This window comes from Entelurus aequoreus, linkage group LG17 (assembly GCF_033978785.1).
Source record: "Entelurus aequoreus isolate RoL-2023_Sb linkage group LG17, RoL_Eaeq_v1.1, whole genome shotgun sequence".
Lineage (NCBI taxonomy): Eukaryota > Metazoa > Chordata > Actinopteri > Syngnathiformes > Syngnathidae > Entelurus > Entelurus aequoreus.
The window spans coordinates 16,585,765-16,613,264 of NC_084747.1; the positions used below are offsets into that span (position 1 = coordinate 16,585,765).

Here is a 27,500-nt window from a genome sequence, read left to right on the forward strand (position 1 = left end):
GTGATGTATCATGTTGTATGCTTGCATGTTCGAAATAAACTCTAACTCTCACTCTAACTCTATATAACATGCAATGGTGGTTCTTTGGTCAAAATGTTGCATAGATTATGTTTTACAGAGACCGATTTCAAGCCACTTAGACAAACTTTGTTGATCCACAAGGGAAATTGTTCCACACAGTAGCCCAGTTACAAAGGATGGAAAGGATAAAGATGGAAAAGATAATGCACACAAGGGCAAAAAAAGAGGGCAAAAACAAAAAGGTATAAAGTAGACTAAAAATGTACCATATTAGCAATATCAAATATAACATGTAATATTTACATATTATATACACAGTATATAATATATACTGATATTATTATATAATATATACAATATATAACAAATCCCAATTACCATGTACCAGTAAATGTAACAGCTGCAGCAAAAAAAAAGAGCAACATAAAATAAAGAGTAGATCCAGCAGAATCTGACCGTCTCTTCAGATGCACATTTTTGTGGGCCGGGTCTTATTTATGTGCCTCCACTTCGACAGCGTCTTCTCTCAATCATCTTTGTCGTATCAGTAGTTTTTAGCGCTTTCATAGCAAGTCTTCTGACAGATATATACGTTACTGTACGCTACTTTTAATTAGAAATGGCAACAGCGGAGAATGAATGCCTCACAAGAAGATGTATGGAGAAAAATAAGTAGCGCGCAAATTTCCGGGACTTATGCAGTTCCCAAATTCACATCAGCAGGTAAGAAAAGTTGTTTTTGTATAATATTACAAAACAAAACGTCAGATAATGTCTCCTAACAGGTGTTATTTTTGGGGTCCTTTTACACACACCATAATAATACCCGTATGTGGAAGCACAGTACGTCTGACTGAGGTAGCTCCATCAAGCTTAACAAAGTCGTACTAAAAAATGTTGACAGATTTTTGAGCGCTGTGTGTAATGTTCTATGTTCTCAATAAAACATTTAAAGATTTGGTGTTGCTTGCTTAACCCTCAGGGAATCCTTCAGTGTTATGAACGTTATAAGTCTGAGTACCCGAAAGGGTCTCATTAAATAGAGTCTTAAAGTAAGTATTTTTTTTACTTTTTTTTTATTTTTTACTTTTAATGCTTAAATCTTAAGATCAATTTTAGATCTATTCGTTGATATAACGTTTTCTATGAGTGTCTTTTTTTTGTATTTATTTTTTGTCAAAGGAAACACATTTTTGCCCTGGGAAAAACCCACACTATTCCCTATGCCCCCAAATTCAAACGACAAAAATTTGATGTGAAGTAATTGGAGCCTTGATTAGGTAAATAATTCACAACAACAATGATTTTGATTCATAATAATGGTTTGAGCATTGACCGTTTTCAATAAAAAAACAACATTAGAAGACCTTTGGACCCTTGAGGGTCCCACTCATAAAAGTGTAAAGTCATACATTAATATTATTTTTTTTTTACTTTCAATGCTTAAATCTGTAGATCAATTTAAGTTCTATATTGATATTATTATCTTTTTGTATGTTTTATATCCTTTTTGTCAAAGAAGACCCTATATTCTCAATGAAACATCAAAGTTTTGTTGTTGCTTGCTTATAGGTACTTGCTAGAGTCATTTATTAAACAGGCGTCAACCTACAATCTACGCTTATCTCTTCGACCGGTCACACTCATCATTACACCATGTATCAACAAAAAATTGCTTCGAGGTCGGTAAGCACAACCAGAATTAATCCGTACATTAGGCGGGGTAAAATGCGCACTGTTAAAATGTGCAGACTCACAAAATTGTAGATAATATGTCCGCAAGGCAAACTAGCTGCCATCTAGTGAATGTGATGATCTCCACTAGGGATGGAACCATAAACGGTATTAATGATAATTGCGGTAAAACTCCCAACTGTAAGTATTACAGTTTTAAATTTAAACCGTCGAAAACCGTGATTGCTTACTGCATGTTGATGAACTCAGACTGTGGAGATTCGAACCGCTCTTTTAAGTGAACGATGAGAATGGATTCGCAGTTGCGAGCCATTCGGTTGGGAGACATTTTTAATGCACACGCAGATCAGCGTTACCCAACTGACCACTGGACAGAAAAATTAATCAGTCAAAAGGACCTTAAGCAGCATCTTATTTTTTATTTTTTATATTCTCATTCGTAGTTTGATTTGATTTTTATTAAGGATTCCCATTAGCTGGTTGCCACAACAACCCACTAGTCTTCCTGGGGTCCACAAACTCAATACAATTACAAGTAAAAGCATATAATTATAACTACACAATACAGAAACAAATAAAAGCATCAATAAGCAAACAAGCAAACAATTTACAGTCACAGAATAATAATTACCATATAAATATAACTACACAATACAAAACCAAACAAAAATCATAGTTCATTGTTCTCTTATGTAAAGTTGTTCAAGCGTACTATATATTCACTTTTATTCCAGATTTATTTATACTTTTTAGAAGCTTATATACAGTACATTTTATTGTTACTTATGGTGGGGTTTTTTTTTATTGTTAAAATGCCCTTTAGGTGAGGGAAAAGTCTAAATAATGATGTCACTGTCAGCGCATGGTGTTATTAACACCTTAAGGACATTTTACAATAAAACAAAACAAAATTAAATTATAACTTTACAGTATTTTAGAATAAATCCAACCCATAGAGTAATTTGTGTAAATTTAATACTATAATACTATAATAACAATAATTTCAAAGAGCCATAAATCCCATCTCTAACAAACCGACTACAGCCGGCTTGTTAGCTTGAATGCTAACATGACAACAAGAGACATTAAGGTATTTTCCCATTAAGAAACAACATACCCCAATCTAAACTTATATAAACACATTACTGTCTGAGAAAGTAAGACATTCAAACATTGCACATTGAACCTACAAACTGTGGCTTCTTAGGAGAGATTAATGTATCTACAGGGTTTCCCGCACATTCATTTATTTACAAATTTTTTTTTTCCTCTCCAGCTTTTCAGGCAAATCATATAGTTGATGTAGATGCCCATATCGGCTGTTCAGATTTACTTTACAAAAGAGAAGTGTAGGATACTTCTCTTTTTGCCTTATTTGTATTTGACTTTATTAAATGTATTTATATTAGAAACACAACATGTGTATATAACAAAGGGTGCAAAGTCTGCAGGCAGTAGGAAACACATGGTTAAGTATAGGGAGTAAAACTGATGGCAGTCTAAAGTTCAAGATTTTTGGAGCTCTTTGTTCAGTGGATCATATGTTTGATGAAGCTCTGTGTCTATCTACCACCACTACTGTTTTCTGTTTATTTGTTACTGACTGTGGCAGGACACCTCTGCCTCTGTTTCACTTTATGTTGCTGGTAAATAATATGGTTGTAGTAGTAGGCTAAAGTTAAATTATTTAGTATGCACTAATTAAGGGGCAGAGCTATGAGACATTTTTGCTTTTATATTTTATAAGATATATTTTTTGTAAGAACCACAATTAATACATATATTTCAGTGAATAACTTATTGTTCAAATCTGTATATAAATATGTACATAAAGTGTTGTAATTATATTGTAAAATGGATGGATGGATGGACGTTTAAAACAAAACTGTTATTATTAATTAGTAAGTATACATTTTTTGAGCCTTTTTAGAGAAAATCAAATCATTGTAGTAAATTATGCAAATTACTCGATGGTCATGGTGACCACGCCCATAGCCACGCCCCCACCGCCACAGGTATCTTGGCAGTTTATGGGAAACACTGTTATAAGGAATACGAGACAGAGGTATTCATACGGTGCGTTCAAGGACCGTTGAACAAAGTAGGATGCCACAACGTCCACCAGAAATAATAAATAATAAAAAACATTTTTTGTTTTGCACTTAAAGTGCCACAGTACAAACCAATACTTAAGACAATAAAAGCTTAAAGGCCTACTGAAACCCACTACTACCGACCACGCAGTCTGATAGTTTATATATCAATGATGAAATCTTAACATTATAACACATGCCAATACGGCCGGGTTAACTTATAAAGTGACATTTTAAATTTGCCGCTAAACTTCCGGTTCGAAACGCCTCTGAGGATGACGTATGCGCGTGACGTAGACCGGCGAACACGGGTATGCCTTCCACATTGAAGCTAATACGTAAAAGCTCTGTTTTCATTTCATAATTCCACAGTATTCTGGACATCTGTGTTTGTGAATCTGTTTCAATCATGTTCATTGCATTATGGAGAAGGAAGCCGAGCAAGCAAAGAAGAAAGTTGTCGGTGCGAAATGGACGTATTTTTCGAACGTAGTCAGCCACAACAGTACACAGCCGGCGCTTCTTTGTTTACATTCCCGAAAGATGCAGTCAAGATGGAAGAACTCGGATAACAGAGACTCTAACCTTGGATACACAGACGCCTGTAGAGAACTGGGACAACACAGACTCTTACCAGGATTACTTTGATTTGGATGACAAAGACGCAAACGTGCTACTGTGAGTATGCAGCTTTGGCTTTTTTTGCGTATGTACGTAACTTTTTTAAAATATATAAGCTTTATGAACCTTGGGTTAGGTGAACGGTCTTTTGGGCTGAGTGATTGTGTGTGTTGATCAGGTGTTTGAATTGTATTGGCGTGTTCTATGGAGCTAGGATCTAGCAGAGGAGCTAGGACCTAGCATAACACGTACCGTACCGTACGTGCGCGTCACGTACGTAACTTTTTAAAAATATATAAGCTTTATGAACCTTGGGTTAGGTGAACGGTCTTTTGGGCTGAGTGATTGTGTGTGTTGATCAGGTGTTTGAATTGTATTGGCGTGTTCTATGGAGCTAGGAGCTAGCAGAGGAGCTAGGAGCTAGCATAACACGTACCGTACCGTACGTGCGCGTCACGTACGTAACTTTTTAAAAATATATAAGCTTTATGAACCTTGGGTTAGGTGAACGGTCTTTTGGGCTGAGTGATTGTGTGTGTTGATCAGGTGTTTGAATTGTATTGGCGTGTTCTATGGAGCTAGGAGCTAGCAGAGGAGCTAGGAGCTAGCATAACAAACACGCAGGTGTTATTATGCAGGATTAATTTGTGGCATATTAAATATAAGCCTGGTTGTGTTGTGGCTAATAGAGTATATATATGTCTTGTGTTTATTTACTGTTGTAGTCATTCCCAGCTGAATATCAGGTACCGTGAGTATGCAGCCTTGGCTGCTAAACATTCGATAACTTGACCGTATGTGCGCGTCACGTACGTAACTTTTTAAAAATAAATAAGCTTTATGAGCCTTGGGTTAGGTAAACGGTCTTTTGGGCTGAGTGATTGTGTGTGTTGATCAGGTGTTTGAATTGTATTGGCGTGTTCTATGGAGCTAGCAGAGGAGCTAGGAGCTAGCATAACAAACACGCAGGTGTTTTTATGCAGGATTAATTTGTGGCATATTAAATATAAGCCTGGTTGTGTTGTGGCTAATAGAGTATATATATGTCTTGTGTTTATTTACTGTTGTAGTCATTCCCAGCTGAATATCAGGTCACCCCCGGCTCTCACAGCATCTTCCCTATCTGAATAGCTTCAACTCCCCACTAGTCCTTCACTTGCACTTTACTCATCCACAAATCTTTCATCCTCGCTCAAATTAATGGGGAAATTGTCGCTTTCTCGGTCCGAATCTCTCTCACTTCATGCGGCCATCATTGTAAACAATAGGGAACTTTGCGTATATGTTCAACTGACTACGTCACGCTACTTCCGGTAGGTGCAAGCCTTTTTTTTATCAGATACCAAAAGTTGCAATCTTTATCGTCGTTGTTCTATACTAAATCCTTTCAGCAAAAATATGGCAATATCGCGAAATGATCAAGTATGACACATAGAATAGATTTGCTATCCCCGTTTAAATAAAAAAAATTCATTTCAGTAGGCCTTTAATCATCAAAAACAGATACAATACTAAGACTAAACACTATAATAAACACAAAACATGCAAAGTAGGGGGTTTCTAACAGTGTGGCTCTTTATTTTAGTCATTAAAAAAAATTATGAATTAAAATGTCATATTGTTACATCCCTAATTCCACTAAGGTTACAACGATTCGTCAACAATGTCAAAAAACAGACAAAATCTGCTGTAGACAAATTCATTTGTTGACGATAGCTGGTGACGTCATCACCATTTAGGCATCGATACAGGAGCATTTAAAGCAGAGGCGTGTTGGTCATCTAAAGAATGGAATCTCTTCTGGGATAAATGGAGAATCATGTGCCTCTCAGTCCTTTCTATCGAGGACGTGGAAGACATCTGCCTATTTGGAACCGTGATCGCGGGGCACCTGCTGATTGGGCTGGGCATTGCTCTGGTGTATCGTCAAATTTGTAAGACGATGGCAGCCACTCAAGGAGCCCAAAGGCTGATCGTCGCAATGGAAGGTTTGGGCCGGGCTGTGGCATCACAGACTGGGGCGATTTCTGAACTGAATCGCAAGATGGATCACATCATGGAAAAGCTGGTAAGGGAAAAATTGGATATGAGGGCCAGCATGGACAAATAAAACAGACAAGCCGTTGTAATGTCTGCTCGCGGAAAAACAAAATCCTAATCTACGATTTGACTCCCTCGAATGGCCTTGACGCTCCAACAACAGGAGCAGGTTTTTCTGAAAAAATCCCTGAGGACACCTCAATGATGTACGCTTTTGACCTCCCTTCCTCCTCAACGACACCTGGAGTCGAACTTTTGCTTGCATGCAGAACGGCCCCAGGCCTATGAACATGAACACTACATCAACACACCCAAGACAATGAGCATATACACACACACACCCCCGTCCCCCACCCCACACCTTCACCACCGCTTGATTCCCCTTTACCCCCCCCCCCCCTGTGTTGTGAGTTGTCGTGATTAAATGTAACATGTTTATGTGTAAATGGCATGGAGGTTTTTTCCCACTCCAGACTAGGCCCCCTTAGGAGCGCAGTCTAGATTGTATTTTTTTACTCATCTTCTTCCCCAACGTTTTACCTTTTTCCTATCTTTTACGGGGCGCCTTGTGGTGACCCATCAGCGTTCCTGTTCTGTAACCCTGTACACTGTTTGTTTGTCTAATCTTGAACGGGTTTGTGCTGAAAACATAGTTTCGTTGTACTTGTTGCAATGACAATAAAGACCTATCCTATCCTCTTCTCGTAAAAGAGTTCTCTTTTTCTACCGATGTGCAGCTTTCTAAACACATCATCAATTCTTAAGGAAGCTAATAGCTTTGATGTTCATCCACAACGTTGTGTTATGGCGACAAATGTGTGTAATATCAAACATGTCATTGATAATGAATGTACTTTTACATTATGCCAACGGGCCACACCCTTGCACTACAGGTAGCATCATGTGACTCATGTTGTCATCTTACCGCATGGCACGGACACGTCCAAAACGTCCACTTGAGCCCACTGGCTGAACTCAAAGGAGTCGCCGCAGTTGACCCTGCAGACGTAAAAGCCGGAATCCTTCACGTCGACCGGAGCGATCACCAAGTCGGGGGCGGAGCCGTTTGGCACCTAAAAACAAAAGCAATGTGTCGATATCTGAACGCACCTCCAGTATCTGCCATGTGGCCCACATTCCCAAGGGAGGGGATCGTGCTTTCATGCACGATTTGCTTCACAGTATCACGTGGTGAGACTAATATTTGCCTTAATTAACCGCAACTCGCCCGTGGCTGGCAGCACTCATGCAGCCCTCCGACGATGAAGATACCGCCACCATGCTTGACAATCAGTGGCCTAGTGGTTAGAGTGTCCGCCCTGAGATCGGTAGGTTGTGAGTTCAAACCCCGGCCGAGTCATACCAAAGACTATAAAAATGGGAGCCATTACCTCCCTGCTTGGCACTCAGCATCAAGGGTTGGAATTGGGGGTAAAATCACCAAAAATGATTCCCGGGCACGGCCACCGCTGCTGCCCACTGCTCCCCTCACCTCCCAGGGGGTGATCAAGGGTGATGGGTCAAATGCAGAGAATAATTTCGCCACACCTAGTGTGTGTGTGTGACAATCATTGGTACTTTAACTTTAAAGGCCTACTGAAAGCCACTACTACCGACCACGCAGTCTGATAGTTTATATATCAATGATGAAATCTTAACATTGCAACACATGCCAATACGGCCGGGTTAACTTATAAAGTGCAATTTTAAATTTCCCGGGGAATTTCCGGTTGAAAACGTCTATGTATGATGACGTTTGCGCGTGACGTCAATGGTTGAAACGGAAGTATTCGGACACATTGTATCCCAATACAAACAGCTCTGTTTTCATCGCAAAATTCCACAGTATTCTGGACATCTGTGTTGGTGAATCTTTTGCAGTTTGTTTAATGAACAATGGAGACTGCAAAGAAGAAAGCTGTAGGTGGGATCGGTGTATTAGCGGCTGGCTGCAGCAACACAACCAGGAGGACTTTGGTTTGGATAGCAGACGCGCTATCCGACGCTAGCCGCCGACCGCATCGATGATCGGGTGAAGTCCTTCGTCGCGCCGTCGATCGCTGGAACGCAGGTGAGCACGGGTGTTGATGAGCAGATGAGGGCTGGCGTAGGTGGAGCGCTAATGTTTTTAGCATAGCTCTGACGAGGTCCCGTAGCTAAGTTAGCTTCAATGGCGTCGTTAGCAACAGCATTGCTAGGCTTCGACAGGCGGCACAGCATTAACCGTGTAGTTACAGGTCCAGTGTTTGGTTCGGTGTCTCCTGATAGTAGTATTGTTGATCTTCTGTCTATCCTTCCAGTCAAGGGCTTATTTCTTATGTGTCTATCTGCATGTAAGCATGATGCTATCACGTTAGCTCCGTAGCTAAAGTGCTTCACCGATGTATTGTCGTGGAGATAAAAGGCACTGAATGTCCATTTCGCGTTCTCGACTCTCATTGTCAAGAGGATATAGTATCCGAGGTGGTTTAAAATACAAATCCGTGATCCACAATAGAAAAAGGAGAAAGTGTGGAATCCAATGAGCCCTTTCACCTAAGTAACGGTCAGAGCGAAAAAAGATACGTCCTGCACTGCACTCTAGTCCTTCACTCTCACGTTCCTCATCCACGAATCTTTCATCCTCGCTCAAATTAATGGGGTAATCGTCGCTTTCTCGGTCCGAATCGCTCTCGCTGCTGGTGTAAACAATGGGGAAATGTGAGGAGCCTTTCAACCTGTGACGTCACGCTACTTCCGGTACAGGCAAGGCTTTTTTTATCAGCGACCAAAAGTTGCGAACTTTATCGTCGATGTTCTCTACTAAATCCTTTCAGCAAAAATATGGCAATATCGCGAAATGATCAAGTATGACACATAGAATGGATCTGCTATCCCCGTTTAAATAAAAAAATGTCATTTCAGTAGGCCTTTAACTTAATAGACAAGCTCCTTGGAGTGATGCTGGACTGCACTCTATCCTGGTCAAATCATATCAGTGATATAATTACGAAGATGGGAAGGGCTGTTGGTATTTCCAGGAAATGTGCTGCTTTTGTTGATCCACCTCTTCTTTGTCAGATTGTTAAGAATTTAGTCTTGTGTCATCTGGACTATTGTTCTACAGTCTGGGCGTCTGCTGCAAGTGGTGAGATCAGTAAGCTCCAGCTTGTCCAGAATAGGGCAGCAAGGCTGGTTCTGGGTTGTTCACTAAGAAGCAATGTTAACCAAATGCATGCTTCTCTTTCCTGGCTAACAGTGCAGAACAGGTTGTCAGCTAATACTCTAATATTGTTCAAATCAGTAACCGGTAGTAAAACTCCTGCTTTTCTCATGGCCCAAATAGTTTACAGTAGCACTATGCATAATCATAATACCAGCCCGTCTAGTGAGGGGCATTTTGTACTCCCTCGCCCCAGGAAGAATGCTTTGCGGAAATATTTTATTTATAGATCTGTATCGCTCTGGAATAACCTGCTTCGAATTCTTACCGGCATTGAAAGTAAACAGGTTTTTAAAAGGAAAGTAATATTTTATCTGAGTCTTTAAATTAGTTTGCTTGTTGATGATTGTGTTTGGTTTTGTATTGTGTAGTTATAATTATATGGTAATTATTATTCTGTGACTGTAAATTGTTTGCTTGTTTTCTTATTGATGCTTTTATTTTTTTTTTGTATTGTGTAGTGTAGTAGAATTTCTGACCTTTGACCTATATTTCTTGTCTTTTAAGAATGTCCGCTCATTTTCAATTCTCTTCTATTTTGTGCCATTGAATGGACCAGTTGTGGGACAAAGGTGAATATGGAGTTATGCCAACCTGTCTACAGAATGTTTAGATTTTCCAAATATGACTAGGAGATACAAGGTTGTTTTGGAACAGACAAAACCAAAACAAAACAATCGTGGCGCATTAGATAACAAACAATGACGCACAAGAGACATATAAAAAATGGCAGAAGACCGGAACTCGACAGTGATTTTGGCTTGTGTGTGTCTTGTTTACTCCGGAGTAACATGTGGTCTGTCTGCACGGCTAACTTAATTCAACCTGCACTTCTGATAATGGGTAAATACATTTGTTGTACTAAACTACTTTTGTTGCCTGTTTAAGCTTCGGACAATCCACTACAGTATTTATAATTATATGCTTTTACTTGTAATTGTATTGAGTTTGTGGACTCCAGGAAGACTAGTGGGTTGTTGTGGCAACCAGCTAATGGGGATCCTTAATAAAAATCAAATCTCACTACTCACATTAATGGCTTTGTGTAGAGTCAATTTCAGTGGCTAGTAAATCTATACAGACATATAATTTGTCTAAGTCTAACACGCACAGATTACTCTAAAGTACAGTACAGGCCACAGTGTGAAACTTTTTTGCAATGTGTTGCTGCCATTAAATTCTAAGTTAATGATTATTTGCAAAAAAAAAAAAAAAAGTTTCTCAGTTCGAACAATAAATATCTTGTCTTTGCAGTCTATTCAATTGAATATAGGTTGAAGAGGATTTGCAAATCATTGTATTCTGCTAGAGATGTTCGATAATGGCTTTTTTGCCGATATCCGATATTCCAATATTGTCCAACTCTTAATTACCGATACCGATATCAACCGATACCGATATATACAGTCGTGGAATTAACACATTATTATGCCTAATTTTGTTGTGATGCCCTGCTGGATGCATTAAACAATGTAACAAGGTTTTCCAAAATGAAACAACTCAAAGTTTTAATTAAAAATGCCAACATGGCACTGCCATATTTATCATTGAAGTCACAAAGTGCAGTATTTTTTTGTAACATGCCTCAAAACAGCAGCTTGGAATTTGGGACATGCTCTCCCTGAGAGAGTACGAGGAGGTTGAGGTGGGCGGGGTTGGGTGGTGGGGGTTCGAGGTAGGGGGGTGTATATTGTAGCGTCCCGGAAGACTTAGTGCTGCAAGGGGTTCTGGGTATTTGTTCTGTTGTGTTTATGTTGTGTTACGGTGCGGATGTTCTCCCGAAATGTGTTTGTCATTCTTGTTTGGTGTGGGTTCACAGTGTGGCGCATATTTGTAACAGTGTTAAAGTTGTTTATACGGGCACCCTCAGTGTGACCTGTATGGCTGTTGACCAAGTATGCCTTGCATTCACTTATGTGTGTGTGATATTATGTGACTGGGCAGTGCCTTTAAGGTTTATTGGCGCTCTGTACTTCTCCCTACGTCCGTGTACACAGCGGCGTTTTAAAAAGTCATAAATTTTACTTTTGGAAACCGATACCGATAATTTTGAAACCGATACCGATAATTTCCGATATTACATTTTAAAGCTTTTATGGGCCGGTAATATCGGCAGTCCGATATTATCGGACATCTCTATTTTCTGCTTTATAACATCCCCACCGGTTGCTCACCTCTTCTTTGGACTTGAACCACTGGTACTGCACTGGCGACTGGCCCACGGCGTGGCAGCAGAGCCGCAGGTTGTGACCGCACACAAGCGCCACCGACTGCGGCTGGATGAGCACCTGCAAGGCTGAACATCCCGGAAACGTCAGCCCAGACATGTGCATAATGATATCCACCCAGCTTTGACTGTCGCTCTCTACCTGGTGCTTTGAGGCACTGGAGGGCCTCGGCGTTGCCCAGCGTCTGGAGGTAGTCCAGCAGGTGACCCCGGGTGCAGCCTCGCTCTCCCATCAGCCTCAGCAGCGTGCGGCTCGGGCTGCCGTCGGGATGCAGGACCTTGAGCGAGCACATTTCCAAGTCGTCCTGGCTGGAAGGGGGGCACATGAGGCGGAAGACATTTGAAAGCGAATGAGTCATTGGCTGACAGGGGAGCAAACAAACGCCCAGCGACAAAAACACACGAGAAGCACAAAATAAATTCAACAGGAAAAATGCTGGGACTGCAGAAATGCTGCAGCATCAAAAACAAATGCAAAAGAATAAGACTGCAAATCCCGAAATTGACTGAATGAGCGATATGCTGCATGTTTACAGAACAAAATGGAAGGTATTCAGGCTAACTGGGCGCCAAACCTGATGGATGTCTTTTTTTACAGACAGGAAACTTAATTATACATTTATGCAAATGTCTTTAAAAGTTTTTTGGAGCAACTGATTTTAAATGCAGTTGTTTTGGGGGTTAGTGTGTGTGCGGTTTACTATTTGCAATATTTTTATTTTGCTTGTGTTTTGGATCCTGCCGCATTTTCTAGTTTGCAGCATTTTTTCCTTGCATGTGTTTTATGCTGGGGTTTTTTAATATATAATTTGCTTGTTTGGAGCAAAACTATTGCATTAAAGTGGACCTGCATTTGTTTTGGAATTCTGCCTATCATTGATTGATTGATTGAGACTTTTATTAGTAGGTTGCACAGTGAAGTACATATTCCGTACAATTGACCACTAAATGGTAACACCCGAATAAGTTTTTCAACTCGTTTCAGTCGGGGTCCACTTAAATTGATTAATTCACAATTCCTATGTAAGACAAGCACACATGTTTTTTTAACCTCTAAAGGCCCAAGCTGTTTGTTTACATGTTTTTTTTTATTTCCCTTTGCTATTTGGGCTTATTGGACCCTAATTAGAATAAAAACAAGAATCATCTTTTGATATGATGTACTTAGTCCATAAGTACACAAACGTGTACTTCATGTTTAGTGACATGCTAATTCTTATTTTTCCCCTTTTTTCCCCCAAATTCCATTGTATGTTATACTCTTCTGACACCACCAGATGGCAGCATAAGTGTCCACATAAGCGGCCATAAGACCCCAATTCAGTAGTGTACATAATTTTGGAAATAAGAGCTAAAAGGTGCTGTCCACGCATGTGGCCACTAAGCCTTTAGATGTTTTAATGCATTTTAATTTGCAATAAACGGCAGGTATGAGGTAGCTAACAATGCAGCTAATTAATTACGCTATTCCGTCCTTAAAGCCCGCTAAAAAAGATACCCAGAAACCGCCAACAATACTTCATTTACATCTCGTGACCTGCATATTAACCAAGCATGAGCAATATTGTTATTATAAGCGCGGACGCCGAGGAACTACTTCTTGCTGTAATCACAGAGAGGTAACTATTGGCATACTGAGACCGTGAGCTGCTACATCGCCTCTAAATTGGTAAAAGTTATTTCTACATTATAAATCATGCTTCTCAATTGTATAGTAGAAGGTTGTGGCCATAAACCGAGAAGTTGGTCAACTTTGACATTCAACTTACACAAGGCGCTTTTTTGAGGATTATGGTTAATTCTTCATCCAAACAGGAAAATGTAAACATCCCATCAGTCTGCATCCCAGTGAGAGCAGACATTGTACAGTAAGTGATTATTATTTTATTATGTTCCTAGTTTGTATTTCTTTCTTAGCACTTAGAAATACTGCTACTTACTGGACATAAAAGTCTCAATCAGTCAATCAAAAAGCGCCAGTAGGCAGTAGCGCTCGATGCTGCGTCTACTTAGAACATGGGTGTCAAACTCTGGCCCGCGGGCCAAATTTGGTGCCGCTGTAACACCGCATTCACCGCTAATACTCATACTTGCCAACCCTCCCGATTTTCACAAATTTCAGTGCCCCTCCCGAAAACCATTCTCCCGATTTCCCCCCGGACAACATTATTGGGGGCGGGCCTTAAAGGCACTGCCTTCAACATCCTCTACAACCTGTGGTCACGTCCGCTTTTCCTCCATACAAACAGCGTTCTGGCCCAGTCACATAATATATGCGGCTTTTACACACACACATGAGTGAATGCAACGCATACTTGGTCAACAGCCATACAGGTCACACTGAGGGTGGGCGTATAAACAACTTTAACACTGTTACAAATATGCGCCACACTGCGAACCCACACCAAACAAGAATGACAAACACATTTCGGGAGAACATCCGCACCATAGCACAACATAAACACAACAGAACAAATACCCAGAACCCCTTGCAGCACTAACTCTTCCGGGACGCTACAATATACACCCCCCGCTACCACCAAGTTAATGTTGATATTTACCTCAGAAGGCTGCAAATAGAAAAGAGGCATTCAATTTGTTATTTAAATTGTATTTAATATACCATTGATGTTTTTTCCTTTGTTTTTTGAGAAAGTTGATTTTGCACTATTAAGTTATATAAGCGTTGCTTGTTCCATATTCAGTGTTAAAGCAAATCAGTGTAGCAAACTGAGCAATAATTAACGTTTTATTCATGCACTTTCTCTTGTTACTTCAAGGCTTGAATGTTTGATTCATTAGGGACCGCAATGTCCCTTTGGGACAGAGGACCCTACGGCAGGGGTGGGCAATTAAATTTCACCGGGGGCCGCATAAGCAACCCGGGCACTGCTGGAGGGCCACACGACAATATTTCAATTAAATTTTGCTCAATATTATTTTTGATATACCGTAAGATAAATAATAATGATGATAATAATAATAATAATCAAGAATAATAATAATAATTTAATTTAACCTAACTTAACTTTATACAAAAGCAGATTGCTTTTGATGGTCACTTTATCCTGCATTATCCAACATTTTTCCCCATCAGATTTGGACAACCATCTGTTGTTAAAAATAGTTTTTAATCATATTTATTTTATATAGTTTTTTTATATTGGTTTTATATGTAATTGTTTTTTCTTTTTATTCAGTCGTTGGTGGAGCTAAGGATAATATTTGAATATTGTTTTTAATAGTGTTGTGCAGCACTTTGGAAACATTTTGTTGTTTAAATGTGCTATATAAATAAAGTGGATTGGATTGTCACACCTGCCAGCTTGTCCCAACACGCATTTACCTCTGTAAACAAGTCATTACCTGTGGTTGTCTCTTTAATTGACTGCATCCGAGCTCTCATCCAAAGTTAGCGAAAAACATTCCATGTCTCCGGGCATTATCAGCACAACAAAGTCCAATAAGCACTCCTTAATAAACTCTCCGTCAGAAAACGCCTTACTTTTTCTGGCGCTTTTGTGAGAAATGACGAAACTTGTCCTGACGGCTGCATCTCTGGGGGTGTGAAATATGGCACAAAGTCCTTGTTGGGTTTGCAGTTTTACCATCAACGCATCAGCCTCCCTTGCGCGCGCTTCATCAGACACATTCCGGTATTTTCCCTCGTGTTTCTTCGTGTAGTGGCGATTAAAGGCCTACTGAAATGAATTTTTTTTATTTAAACGGGGATAGCAGATCTATTCTATGTGTCATACTTGATCATTTCGCGATATTGCCATATTTTTGCTGAAAGGATTTAGTATAGAACAACGACGATAAAGATTGCAACTTTTGGTATCTGATAAAAAAAAGGCTTGCCCCTACCGGAAGTAGCGTGACGTAGTCAGTTGAACATATACGCAAAGTTCCCTATTGTTTACAATGATGGCCGCATGAAGTGAGAGAGATTCGGACCGAGAAAGCGACAATTTCCCCATTAATTTGAGCGAGGATGAAAGATTTGTGGATGAGTAAAGTGCAAGTGAAGGACTAGTGGGGAGTTGAAGCTATTCAGATAGGGAAGATGCTGTAAGAGCCGGGGGTGACCTGATATTCAGCTGGGAATGACTACAACAGTAAATAAACACAAGACATATATATACTCTATTAGCCACAACACAACCAGGCTTATATTTAATATGCCACAAATTAATCCTGCATAATAACACCTGCGTGTTTGTTATGCTAGCTCCTAGCTCCTCTGCTAGCTCCTAGCTCCATAGAACACGCCAATACAATTCAAACACCTGATCAACACACACAATCACTCAGCCCAAAAGACCGTTCACCTAACCCAAGGTTCATAAAGCTTATATATTTTTAAAAAGTTACGTACGTGACGCGCACGTAGGTACGGTATGTGTTATGCTAGCTCCTCTGCTAGCTCCTAGCTCCATAGAACACGCCAATACAATTCAAACACATGATCAACACACACAATCACTCAGCCCAAAAGACCGTTCACCTAATCCAAGGTTCATAAAGCTTATATATTTTTAAAAAGTTACGTACGTGACGCGCACGTAGGTACGGTACGTGTTATGCTAGCTCCTCTGCTAGCTCCTAGCTCCATAGAACACGCCAATACAATTCAAACACATGATCAACACACACAATCACTCAGCCCAAAAGACCGTTCACCTAACCCAAGGTTCATAAAGCTTATATATTTTAAAAAAGTTACGTACATACGCAAAAAAAAGCCAAAGCTGCATACTCACAGTAGCACGTCTGCGTCTTTGTCATCCAAATCAAAGTAATCCTGGTAAGAGTCTGTGTTGTCCCAGTTCTCTACAGGCGTCTGTGTATCCAAATCAAAAGTCCTCCTGGTTAGAGTCTCTGTTATCCGAGTTCTTCCATCTTGACTGCATCTTTCGGGAATGTAAACAAAGAAGCGCCGGCTGTGTACTGTTGTGGCTGACTACGTTCGAAAAATACGTCCATTTCGCACCGACAACTTTCTTCTTTGCTTGCTTGGCTTCCTTCTCCATAATGCAATGAACATGATTGAAACAGATTCACGAACACAGATGTCCAGAATACTGTGGAATTATGAAATGAAAACAGAGCTTTTTCGTATCGACTTCAATGTGGAAGGCATACCCGTGTTCGCCGGGCTACGTCACGCGCATACGTCATCCTCAGAGGCGTTTCGAACCGGAAGTTTAGCGGCAAATTTAAAATGTCACTTTATAAGTTAACCCGGCCGTATTGGCATGTGTTATAATGTTAAGATTTCATCATTGATATATAAACTATCAGACTGCGTGGTCGGTAGTAGTGGCTTTCAGTAGGCCTTTAAAATGATATTTAAACACAGCAACCTGTGTACCACACATTAAGCACACGGCTTTATCATTAATTTATGTAAAGAAATACTTGTTGGAAACACGCCATTCCTCATCAACTTTTCATTTTTTAGCGTCTCATCACTTGTCTCTATGCACCTTCACTCACAGGTTCCCCCCGGACATACGGCATAAATAACACATTTCAAAATAAAAGCAGCACAGTTGTATTGCGCGCACGACATAGATGTTTTTTAAACTTTATTTTGTGATTTGTAATTGCGCCGTTCAATTCACTCACAATCGCACACGCACATACGTCCACACGGAAGTAATACAAATAACGCTTTTCAAAACAAAAGCAGCACCGTTGTATTGCACACTCGACATAGATACTTTTTGAAATTTATTTTGTAATTTATGATTGGCCTCACGCGGGCCGGACAGGGATGCGCAAAGGGCCGGATGCGGCCCGCGGGCCGTACAATGCCCAGGTCTGCCCCACGGTAATTGTAAGGTTTTATTATTATTATACCGGCCGCCTCTTTGAGCTGTAATTTGACCCCCTTAACATGCTTCAAAACTCACCATATTTGACACACACATCAGGACTGGCGAAAATTGCCATCTAATAAAAAAAAAAAACCCCAAAACTCAAAATTGCGCTCTAGCGCCCCCTAGGAAAAAACAGAGAAAACTGCTTGTAACTTCCGATAGGAATGTCGTAGAGACATGAAACAAAAACCTCTATGTAGGTCTGACTTAGACCTAGATTTCATACATTGACATCCTTCAGCAAAAATCAACAGGAAGTTGGCAATTCCCCCTTCAAAACAAAAGTTTACTAAAAACAGTCACTTTTGCCTCTTTGAGCTGTAATTTGACCCCCTTAACATGCTTCAAAACTCACCAAACTGCACACACACATCAGGACTGGCAAAAATTGTGATCTAATAAAAAAAAAAACAACCAAAACTCAAAATTGCGCTCTAGCGCCCCCTAGGAAGAAAACACAGACACAACTGCTCCTAGGAAGAAAACTCACACAAAACTGCCTGTAACTGCCAGTAGGAATGTCTTAGAGACATGAAACAAAAACCTCTATGTAGGTCTCACTTAGACCTACATTTCATATATTGACAACCCCCAGCAAAAATCAACAGGAAGTTTGCAATTCCCCCTTCAAAACAAAAGTTTTGTAAAAGCCGGTCACCTTTTTTCAAACATTATCTCCTCTGAGCGCGTTTGTTGTGTCGGCTTCAAACTAGCACAAGAGAGAGATTTAACCCTTCTGATTAAAAGTTGACAAAATAGTTTTAATTACTGCTCTGGTTTGGATTTTATGTACAGTCAAAGTCGGTCCCGTCCATCGCTGCTTGCAGCTTTAATTCATTATTGTTATTTTATTTTCAAATGTATTATTAGCCTGTGGAATAAGTTTATTTTGATATTTACCTCAGAAGGCTGCAAATAGAAAAGAGGCATTAAATTTTTATTTACATTTTATTTAATATGCCATTGATATTTTTTTATTATTAGGGACCGCAATGTCCCTTTGGGACAGAGGACCCTACTGTAATTGTAAGGTTTTATTATTATTATACCGGCCGCCTCTTTGAGCTGTAATTTGACCCCTTTAACATGCTTCAAAACTCACCATATTTGACACACACATCAGGACTGGCAAAAATTGCCATCTAATAAAAAAACCAAACCCCAAAGCTCAAAATTGCGCTCTAGCGCCCCGTAGGAAAAAACACAGACAAAACTGCTTGTAACTTCCGATAGGAATGTCGTAGAGACATGAAACAAAACCCTCTATGTAGGTCTGACTTAGACCTAGATTTCATACATTGACATCCTTCAGCAAAAATCAACAGGAAGTTGGCAATTCCCCCTTCAAAACAAAAGTTTACTAAAAACAGTCACTTTTGCCTCTTTGAGCTGTAATTTGACCCCCTTAACATGCTTCAAAACTCACCAAACTGCACACACACATCACGACTGGCAAAAATTGTGATCTAATAAAAAAAACAAAAAACCCCAAAACTCAAAATTGCGCTCTAGCGCCCCCTAGGAAGAAAACACAGACACAACTGCTCCTAGGAAGAAAACTCACACAAAACTGCCTGTAACTTCCAGTAGGAATGTCTTAGAGACATGAAACAAAAACCTCTATGTAGGTCTCACTTAGACCTACATTTCATATATTGACAACCCCCAGAAAAAATCGACAGGAAGTTTGCAATTCCCCCTTCATAACAAAAGTTTTGTAAAAACCGGTCACCTTTTTTCAAACATTATCTCCTCTGAGCGCGTTTGTCGTGTCGGCTTCAAACTAGCACAGGAGAGAGATTGAACCCTTCGGATTAAAAGTTGACAAAAGAGTTTTAATTACTGCTCTGGTTTGGATTTTATGTACCGTCAAAGGTACATAAATCCGTCCATCGCTGCTTGCATTCATTATTGTTATTTTATTTTCAAATGTATTATTAGCCTGTGGAATAAGTTTATTTTGATATTTACCTCAGCAGCCTGCAAATAGAAAAGAGGCATTCAATTTTTATTTAAAATTTTTTTGATATGCCATTGATATTTTTTTATTATTATTATTATTTGAAACTCGATTTTGCATGTCACTATAAAGTTATATAAGCCTTGCTTGTTCAATATTCAATGCAAAACTTGTTTGGGTCCCTATAGGTGAGGGCCGACATCCGGGCAACTGAGCTACATACGGGTTCTTCGAGCCATAGCAACCAGACTGGCGTTGAAAACAAAGCGTTGCCATTACTCTTTAACCTGTCGACCTACGCTGATTAAACCCGTCATTCTGCCTCCAAAATGCCGAAAAACTGTGTTGTTTTTGGTTGTGCTAACCACAACTGGAAACAGGGAAAACAAAGGTCGTATTTTGTTCTGCCAAAGCGTGATAAAAGCCCACAGAGACGAGACAAATGGCTCGCAGCTTTACACCGGGAAAACGAGGACGGTTCTCACTGGAGTCCCCCAAAGTCCCGGGTCGTGTGTTCGGATCACTTTGTTTCTGGTAAATATAAGGAACAAAAATCCACCTTCTTAACCACAACTTGGCTATACCGTCCGTGCTAATGTTGTACTTGTTGAATTTGTACCTTATAACGTTCGACAGCTGAAGTTGTTGTTGTACAAAAATAACATGCGGTATATACTATATAGTCTATAGCCTGTATAGGCTATTTTCGAAAACCGGTTTCGTTTAAATTTGCACTTAACAGTTGGGTTTTTAAAAAACAATAAACCCTATAATTTTCCTGTTGCCATTTAATCAACTACAGAACATTTTAACTCGTATCTTAACCCAGCCTCACTGGAAAGACTATTTACATAATCATACGCCATTTAGAACAGTTTAAAATGCCGTGAAACCTCGTTAAATGCTTTTTCTGTCAATGCTGTGTTCGCTGTGAGATGGTTTGTTTTCAACGAATTCAATATGGCGACCGGTTGCTGGGGGATTGGTAGGCGGAAGTGACGTAGGTCCACCCTCGCCTATTAAAAGGTTAATTTGTTCAACCTTGGCCCGCGGCTTTGTTCAGTTTTAAATGTTGGTCCACTCTGTATTTGAGTGTGACACCCCTGACTTAGAAGATGTCTATGGTTGTATCGACACAGTACGGCACTTTAGTTCCGACCTGTTGTTTCCGTACACCCGAATAGGGAAGGGACACGGGCTAAAAAGAAAAAGCGGCGCGGTGTTGCTGTGATTTGGAGCTTGAATAAATAAATAATCAATTAAATAATATTGAATAAAATGTGCCGTCAAGCCGGTCCTGTGGTTTAAGTGCTTTTAGTAGAGAAGACAAGACTAAGATTATCTTTCTCAACTCAACTGTAAGCGCCTTCCACCCACAGCCTCCCACACTAATGGCAGACAATATAATAGAGTTACATAAATAAGTCAATAATAATACCCTGACAATATCAATCAAAATTAAGCTTTATTGTAAAACAATACACGTAATGTTGTGGATATAATCACATTATGACACCGTAAACAAGAGTTATTTACCTGACTTTGAAGCGTCTATCGCCGCCGACAATCTCCCCGAGTCTCCGCCATCCCTTCGTGTCTGCTCCGTCCAACACCTCGCACAGTTTCTTCTCGACCTGCTCCTTCAGCGAGCTCAGCCCGGCGGAGCGCTCCAGAGACTCCGACATGACGGGAGGGCAAAACAAAGCTCGCTCATGGACGCGTTCGGTGAGTTTTTTTTTTTTTAACGGCCAAAAAAAAGTTTGTTACAAAAGAACCCCAACGAGTTTACTTCCGGCCGGGAAGAAGTTGTCCGACAGTGACGGAGCCACGCCCACCCCTCTCGTATTGGTCTGCGGCTGCGCACGGAGCGAAGTTAAGTGTTGGGCCATACTGCTGATTTTAGTGTAGACTTGATATCAAATCAATGCAGGGTACGCTGATATACTTTTTACTTGAAATTTTGCATTAAATTCTTTAATCTTGATTACAATCACAGTAAATAAATGACATGAAATGTAAAAAATATAATAAACGAATTATGCATTATTTTATTTTGCAATATCACACAACAATAACGTTAAAAAATGCAAACATAATTACGATATATTCAATTGTTTTTGTATTTTTTCAAATTATATATTTAAATAAACAATGTAACACTATAAAACAGATATTTGTGGAAAAGAACGCTAACTTAAAAATATCAAGCATTATTGTTTTTAGCAATATTACACACTCGTATTGGTCTGCGGCTGCGCACGGAGCGAGGTTTAGGGTTGGGCGATACTGATGATTTTAGTGTGGATTTGATATCAAGTAAATGCAGTGTACTCTGATATAGTTTTTACTTGAAATTTTGCATTAAATGTGTTAATCATGATTATAATCAGAGTAAATAAATGACATGAAATGTAAAAAAAATTAACAAACGAATTATGCATTATTTTTTAGCAATATTACACATTTGTTTTGAAAAATAACGTCAATAATGCAAACATAATTACTATATATTCAATAGTTTTTGTATTTTTTAATTTTAATAGGGTTGGGCGATACTGCTGATTTTAGTGTGGATTTGATATCAAGTAAATGCAGTGTACTCTGATATAGTTTTTACTTGAAATTTTGCATTAAATGTGTTAATCATGATTATAATTGGAGTAAATAAATGACATGAAAAGTAAAAAAAATTTAATCAACGAATTATGCATTATTTTTTAGCAATATTACACACTTGTTTTGAAAAATAACGTCAATAATGCAAACATAATTACTATATATTCAATTGTTTTTGTATTTTTTATTCTATACTAAAATACAACAATGTAACAATATAAAACAGATATTTGTGGAAAAGAACGCTAACTTAAAAATATCAAGCATTATTTTTTTTTAGCAATATTGCACACTCGTATTGGTCTGCGGCTGCGCACGAGCAAGGTTAAGGATTGGGCGATACTGCTGACTTGTGCGTGGATTTGATCTCAAGTCAATGCAGGGTACGCTGATGTACTTTTTACTTGAAATTTTTGCATTGAATTTGTTAATCATGATCATAATCAGTAAATAAATGACATGAAATTAAAAAAATCTAATAAACGAATTATGCATTTAGTTTTTTTGCAATATCACACAAAAATAACGTTGAAAATGCAAACATAATTACTATATATTCAATTTTTTTTGTATTTTTTTAAATTGTATATTTAAATACAACAATGTAACACTATAAAACAGATATTTGTGGAAAAGAACGCAAACTTAAGAATATCAACATAAACACGCCTTATTGGTATCGGCACTGGCCCCGCCCATCCCTCGATCGATCCCCCTTCTTTCAAGCTGACGCGCAGAAAGGAGAAACCATTGGCGCTCCTTGAATGAACTGTGGCGGAGGTACGTGAACGCAACACTCTTCTAAACGTGTCAACATTCAAAATGTAATGCGCAGCATCCTTGGACTGCACTTTTGCAATTTTGTGGAGCTTTTTGGCATATGACTTAAAAACATATTTAGGTATTTTGCATGTGTTTGTTTTTGTACAAAAATTAAAGGGAATTTTAACACACAAATGTAAGGTAGGTAAACAACTGGTCATTTCAATGACAAATAAAAAGCTGTTTAACAGTAGTGGAGGGGTGTCTTAACTTTAAGACTTTTTTGAAATATAGCCATTTTCTAATATTGAGTCAAACTTCTACACTAATAAAAAAAAAATCAATGTTTAGTCTGAGAGGAATATGCTAACGCCAAGGTTCTCCTATCGCAGCTGCTTTTTGTTGCTAAGTTACGGCAAAAGGAAAAGATGAAGGAAATAACAGTAATGGCTCGGTGACTTCTGGTGGAAATTGAGAGTGTTTTTCTCGCATTTATTCCAGGCTGGCTGTTGCAAGGAAAGACAACGAATTTCTGAAGAAGAAAAAAAAAAGGTAAAAAAGAAGCACATTCCTACCAAAAGGATTGGTGTTGTCAGGTAGGGGCATGAAATGTTATAAAATAGAAAAGTAATGACATTTTTCTTGCTGTAAATAACATCCGAATGTGTTGGAATCACTACTTCCATGTTTCTTTATGAGTAATGGAGTATCACATTCCCTTCGTGCACATGTGTCTAACTCGAGGCACGGGGGCCGAATCTGGCCCGCCACGTCCATTTATGTGGCCCGCGAAAGCCTGGGAATAATATGAGTCAATAAAGCACTTCATTTTTATATCAAACGTATTTGCTCTTTCAATTTTGACTGAAAATTGCATGGAAATGAGCATCCTGAAAGACCCATTCCACCCCGGGCACTGCCACCTAGAACTGCTACCCTCGGGCAGACGCCATAGGGTGCTAAAAGCAGGCACAAATAGATTAAAAAACAGTTTTTACCCAAGAGCCATAGTAGCATTAAACAGGCACTGAGTGAGCACAATGTGTCCGTCATGTCCTCATGTGTCATGTCTTTTTACAAACCCCGTTTCCATATGAGTTGGGAAATTGTGTGAGATGTAAATATAAACGGAATACAATGATTTGCAAATCATATTCAACCCATATTCAGTTGAATATGCTACAAAGACAACATGTTTGATGTTCAAACTGATTAAAAAAATTTTTTGTGCAAATAATCATTAACTTTAGAATTTGATGCCAGCAACACGTGACAAAGAAGTTGGGAAAGGTGGCAATAAATACTGATAAAGTTGAGGAATGCTCATCAAACACTTATTTGGAACATCCCACAGGTGAACAGGCAAATTGGGAACAGGTGGGTGCCATGATTGGGTATAAAAGTAGATTCCATGAAATGCTCAGTCATTCACAAACAAGGATGGGGCGAGGGTCACCACTTTGTCAACAAATGCGTGAGCAAATTGTTGAACAGTTTAAGAAAAACCTTTCTCAACCAGCTATTGCAAGGAATTTAGGGATTTCACCATCTACGGTCCGTAATATCATCAAAGGGTTCAGAGAATCTGGAGAAATCACTGCACGTAAGCAGCTAAGCCCGTGACCTTCCATCCCTCAGGCTGTACTGCATCAACAAGCCACATCAATGTGTAAAGGATATCACCACATGGGCTCAGGAACACTTGAGAAACCCACTGTCAGTAACTACAGTTGGTCGCTACATCTGTAAGTGCAAGTTAAAACTCTCCTATGCAAGGCGAAAACCGTTTATCAACAACACCCAGAAACGCAGTCGGCTTCGCTGGGCCTGAGCTCATCTAAGATGGACTGATACAAAGTGGAAAAGTGTTCTGTGGTCTGACGAGTCCACATTTCCAATTGTTTTTGGAGACTGTGGACGTCGTGTCCTCCGGACCAAAGAGGAAAAGAACCATCTGGATTGTTATAGGCGCAAAGTGTAAAAGCCAGCATGTGTGATGGTATGGGGGTGTATTAGTGCCCAAGACATGGGTAACTTACACATCTGTGAAGGCGCCATTAATACTGAAAGGTACATACAGGTTTTGGAGCAACATATGTTGCCATCCAAGCAACGTTACCATGGACGCCCCTGCTTATTTCCGCAAGACAATGCCAAGCTACGTGTTACATCAACGTGGCTTCATAGTAAAAGAGTGCGGGTACTAGACTGGCCTGCCTGTAGTCCAGACCTGTCTCCCATTGAAAATGTGTGGTGCATTATGAAGCCTAAAATAGCACAAGGGAGACCCCCGGACTGTTGAACAACTTAAGCTGTACATCAAGCAAGAATGGGAAAGAATTCCACCTGAGAAGCTTCAAAAATGTGTCTCCTCAGTTCCCAAACGTTTACTGAGTGTTGTTAAAAGGAAAGGCCATGTAACACAGTGGTGAACATGCCCTTTCCCAACTACTTTGGCACGTGTTGCAGCCATGAAATTCTAAGTTAATTATTATTTGCAAAAAAAGAAGAAAGTTTATGAGTTTGAACATCAAATATGTTGTCTTTGTAGTGCATTCAACTGAATATGGGTTGAAAAGACGCTACAATATACACCCCCCGTTATCCCCTACCCACATCAACCCCGCCCACCTCAACCTCCTCATGCTCTCTCAGGGAGAGCATGTCCCAAATTCCAAGCTGCTGTTTTGAGGCATGTTAAAAAAAATGAATGCACTTTGTGACTTCAATAATAAATATGGCAGTGCCATGTTGGCATTTTTTTCCATAACATGAGTTGATTTATTTTGGAAAACCTTGTTACATTGTTTAATGCATCCAGCGGGGCATCACAACAAAATGAGGCATAATAATGTGTTAATTCCACGACTGTATATATCGGTATCGGTTGATATCGGTATCGGTAATTAAGAGTTGGACAATATCGGAATATCGGTAAAAAAAGCCATTATCGGACATCTCTAGTTTTTACAGTGTATTACTGCAAATGGAAAAAAGGTTCCACAGTTTTTTTTTACAGGTAAAAATCGTTCAGTAATATGCTGTAAAAAAATAAATTTAAAAAAAGTCATATTTTACAGTACAATTCTGGCGACTGAGCTGCCAGTTTTTAACCATAAAATCTACAAATATATATTTTTTACAGTGTACGTAAAACATGTATAGTAATCAAATGCATAGTCAATTATGTGATATCATGAGGCAAATACTAATACATTATTTATTTATACATTATAACTGTAACAAGCGGCCCTCTGAGGGCGGCCATAACTACAGTGTGGCCCTCAATGAAAACAAGTTTGACCCCCTTCCCCCGCCTTAGTGCGTTCACGTGCAAAACAGCGCTGCCCTTTACAGCGCCTTGTTTGTGCTGCAAACACAACACACCAGCCGAGCTGCCTGTCATGTTGTGTTATGTTCCTTACCCAAACTGACGCGTGTCTTCCTTTTTGTTTTTTTCCCTTTCAGGGCAAGCGGTGTACCGGCTGGTGACGAAATGAGGGGGGGCGTTTGTGCGGCCATGCTGCTGCTGCTGCTACTTTCAGCTGCCCGATGCGGTAAGTGGTCTTTGTGGGAGGAAAAAAAACATGAAAATGGTCAATCAGTCCAAGTAGTTGGAGTGGGGGGAATCAAAAGCATCACAACAGCATTTGGCTTTGGGATATTGCCAGGCAACTGGTTAGAGCTAAGACATAAGCTGGTGCAAAACTGCTTTCAGGTGCACGGTGACCTGCTGGGATAAAGAGGTGTCCTTTTAGAAAGGAGAGCTACATTTAGTGGGGAACTGCTAGTCTGCGAAGTGAAACAAAAACTTGATTGAAAATCCACCTTATTAGTCTTTAAAGATCAGTCCCTCGGGAATTTGCGATGTCGCAATCCTGCAATTAACGCGTCATTTTAGTCAGTTGAAACTAGAATTTTTTCTGGCTGGCTCTCAACGAAGGCGGACGCTTCCTTTCCCTCTCCTTTATCCTTTCCTGCTCGTCTCGTCTCACCTTTTTTGGAGCCTCTCTCTCTATGCACTGTTCTCCAAAAGCTAAACATTGAGAAGGTATTTTTTTGTCCTGACGGAACGTTTGCTGCTGGATACACGGCGGACACGCGGGAGAAGCGGAGGGTCGTGTGCCTGGTGATTATTTGTCAGGTTCAAACACTGGGGACATTTATTAAACAGACGAGAAGCAAGGAATCACGCAGAGACAGAGTTCAACTGGGCTCAATGAGGAGACACGTGTTTTGGGCTTGTTGCGTCGACCAGTTCTTCCTCCCGGGGAATCTAAGTGACTGGTCGATCCCAAGTTCTTTCGATGACATATATGCTGAGTAAGAAGGACCATCAAGACAGAATTGGAATATTTTCAAGTTTTACTAAAGCTTT

General features: G+C 39.7%; 3 protein-coding genes across 5 annotated transcripts in view; 1 reads left to right on the plus strand and 2 right to left on the minus strand.

The window, feature by feature from the left end:
• Positions 1-21,726, minus strand: part of malt1 (MALT paracaspase 1) — a 37,601-nt gene extending 15,875 nt beyond the window's left edge. Inside the window, exons 1-4 of one of the 3 annotated variants that reach the window (XM_062025081.1) lie at positions 21,281-21,712; positions 12,042-12,208; positions 11,847-11,968; positions 7,396-7,543 (exon numbers count right to left, since the gene is read on the minus strand). In XM_062025081.1, the coding sequence (XP_061881065.1) occupies positions 7,396-7,543; positions 11,847-11,968; positions 12,042-12,208; positions 21,281-21,429 (586 nt within the window). In that variant the 5' untranslated portion in view covers positions 21,430-21,712. Of the gene's footprint in view, positions 1-7,395; positions 7,544-11,846; positions 11,969-12,041; positions 12,209-21,280 lie in introns of all 3 variants that reach the window. The other 2 variants (XM_062025082.1, XM_062025083.1) reach the window with 2 other exon arrangements.
• Positions 21,727-23,132: 1,406 nt separating this feature from the next.
• Positions 23,133-27,500, plus strand: part of prlrb (prolactin receptor b) — a 26,259-nt gene continuing 21,891 nt past the window's right edge. Inside the window, exons 1-3 of the mRNA XM_062025084.1 lie at positions 23,133-23,140; positions 23,624-23,674; positions 26,591-26,679. Of these exons, the coding sequence (XP_061881068.1) occupies positions 26,619-26,679 (61 nt within the window). The 5' untranslated portion in view covers positions 23,133-23,140; positions 23,624-23,674; positions 26,591-26,618. The remainder of the gene's footprint in view (positions 23,141-23,623; positions 23,675-26,590; positions 26,680-27,500) is intronic.
• The window catches only part of LOC133632582 (selenocysteine insertion sequence-binding protein 2-like), a 61,734-nt gene continuing 57,756 nt past the window's right edge, over positions 23,523-27,500 (minus strand). The window contains exons 19-20 of the transcript XR_009821687.1: positions 26,548-26,688; positions 23,523-23,654 (exon numbers count right to left, since the gene is read on the minus strand). The gene's annotated coding sequence lies outside the window, so the exon portion shown is untranslated. The remainder of the gene's footprint in view (positions 23,655-26,547; positions 26,689-27,500) is intronic.